The sequence below is a fragment of the Cyprinodon variegatus genome, unplaced genomic scaffold, assembly GCF_000732505.1.
Source record: "Cyprinodon variegatus isolate N-32 unplaced genomic scaffold, C_variegatus-1.0 Scaffold524, whole genome shotgun sequence".
Lineage (NCBI taxonomy): Eukaryota > Metazoa > Chordata > Actinopteri > Cyprinodontiformes > Cyprinodontidae > Cyprinodon > Cyprinodon variegatus.
In genome coordinates, this window is record NW_015150977.1 from 350,290 (window position 1) to 352,769 (window position 2,480).

Sequence of the window (2,480 nt, forward strand, 5' to 3'; positions counted from 1 at the left end):
TTCTGTCAGAGAAGCCCGTCTCCTGACCGTTCTCCATGTTGGTTTTCTGCTCCGCCTCCAGGGAGCGATGCGAGGAGCTGCGCAGCATCCGGAGCCGGCGCCTGAAGCAGGAGTTGCGTCAGGATAATGCAGCTCTGGTGAGGAGGCAACAGGAGGAGCGGCGGCGGCTGCAGGAGGAGCAGCTGCTGTTCGACGAGCTGTGGGAGGCCGACTACCAGGCCAAGGGAGAACAGGAGAGCTTGAGAGTCCGACAGCGACAGCAGAAAGACGAGGAGCAGCTGCAGGAGCTGAGGGAGCAGATGAAAGCTGCAGAACGGAGGAGGCAGCAGGAGAAGGAGCTGAGGGAGGAGAAGCTCCAACTTCTGGTAAGACCCGCCGCTTCACGCTCCTCCCGTGTTTCTATTTAACCTGACCTCCGTCCTGCGTTATCGTCCAGCTGCAGCAGGAGCAGATGAGGCTCCTCCAGGAGGAGCGGCAGCGGCAGCTGAAGCTGCAGCAGCAGCAGAACCGGCGCCGGCAGCTGGACCGAGACCTGAGGCTCAAAATGAAGCGCCTGGCGCAGGAGCAGCAGGAGGAGCTGCAGCTGGACATGAAGATCCTGCAGCCGATCCAGAAGGAGGAGACTGAACAGAGGAAGGAGTCAGCTCAGAGGAAGGTAACCCGAACATCTGGAGAACATCTGCAGACGGTTCCGCTCCGGTCCGCTGACGCCCGGTTTGTGTTCAGGCGGAGCTGCAGGAGGAGCAGAAGCAGTACCTGAAGTACCTGTCTGAGGAGCTGGAGAGGCAGAGGAGAGAGGAGCAGGAGACGGAGCTGCTGCAGGAGGAGAAGCTGAAGGAGATCTGGATGAAACGGGAGGAGCAGAGCCGGCTGCAGAGGGAGGCCAGAGAGCGGCAGATGGAGGAGGTGATGGAGGCGCGCCGCCTGCAGATCCAGAGCAAACGTAAGACACCTTCACTGCATCACTGCAGAACATTCCTCCATGATGCTTCCTTCATGTTTCCTTCTCTCTTCTCCACAGTGGATGCAAACCTGCAGAAACAGGAGCAGCTGGAGAAGGAGAAGGAGGAGATGGAGAGAGAGGCACAGGAGGCCAGCCTGCAGCAGGAGCAGGAGAGAAGAAGGTAACGGCCATGTTGGTTCTAATCAGAGAACAATATTCAGTCCAACACTTTAAATGAGACACATGGAGCTTCATCCGCCCCCAAAAATAAAACATTAAAACACAATAAAACACTGCATGAGGTGAGATCATCAACCTGACTAAAATAAAGTACAGTGGAATAGAAAAGAAATGAATACAATAGAATAATACTGAATTAAAACAAATCAAAGCAGATTTGAATTGCTTACAATAAAATAGAAAAGATTAGAATCGATAAAAATAATCAAATCAAATAGACTGTAGTAGAATAAAATCATTTATTGTCTCAGTGAGCGAATTCAGGTAAACAGGTTAATGGAAGCAAACATGATTCTGATCAATAAACACATCAGAAGAATAAATGCAGAGGTTGGAAAACAGCTGATTATCAGAAATCTGAATGGATACAATTATTCAATTAACAAATTAACTTCCCATAATCCTGTTAATGGACTAAAATAAGGAAATCTGTGGAAAGAAGAGCAGAAATATTAACCATAGGTGTTGGGATCCATTATAGGAGGGAGCTGGTAGCAAACAGGACGTTTTCCTCTGTTTCATCAGTTTCTTCTCATGGAACATTTTTAATTTACTCCTAAAATTAGAGGAGATAATTTAGACGTCAGGGTGTAGATCAGGAAGCAATCCTCCTACAGATGGATCCCATCAGTGGTTTACTGACTGTAGCTAAACTTCATGGTATTGCTGCAGCCCAACGGCTCCGCATTATTAAAAACAAGAGGACTGAACACACAACCCTGAGGAACACCAACAAAGTGAAGCAGACTTGTTTTTACTGGATGAAATGCTGAAAGGTTGTCAGTAAAGACCTGATGATGAACTAAAATCAGGCTGTTTCTCAATTCAATTCGAACGCGAGTACAGACTGTCCTCGCCAAGTATGTTGCAGAGAAGAACACAGGAAAGTCTGGACAGGAAGAATGGGAGCAAAAAACGACATTTTGCCAAATAAAACAAAAAATTTGCCATCACAGCCAGCAGTTTTTCACACGGGGGCTTGGCCTCGACTGTTGCAGACGGGCTAACATTAGCCCCGGCTGCTGCAGACAGGCTAAAGTTAGCCCCGGCTGTTGCAGACGGGCTAACGTTGGCCCAGGATGTTGCAGACAGGCTAAAGTTAGCCCCGGCTGTTGCAGACGGGCTAACGTTGGCCCTGGATGTTGCAGACGGGCTAACGTTGGCCCCGGCTGTTGCAGACGGGCTAACGTTAGCCCCGGCTGTTGCAGACGGGCTAACGTTGGCCCTGGATGTTGCAGACGGGCTAACGTTGGCCCAGGATGTTGCAGACGGGCTAACGTTGGCCCCGGATGTTGCA

The 2,480-nt window shown here is 50.2% G+C and overlaps 1 protein-coding gene across 1 annotated transcript; it reads left to right on the forward strand.

Moving 5' to 3' along the window:
* LOC107095111 (trichohyalin-like) lies at nucleotides 1-1,128 on the forward strand. Its single transcript, XM_015391085.1, has 4 exons — nucleotides 1-365; nucleotides 437-655; nucleotides 727-943; nucleotides 1,022-1,128. The coding sequence occupies exons 1-4, from the start codon at nucleotides 36-38 to the stop codon at nucleotides 1,126-1,128; spliced, it is 873 nt and encodes a 290-aa protein (XP_015246571.1). The 5' UTR covers nucleotides 1-35.
* The last annotated feature ends 1,352 nt before the right edge of the window (nucleotides 1,129-2,480 follow it).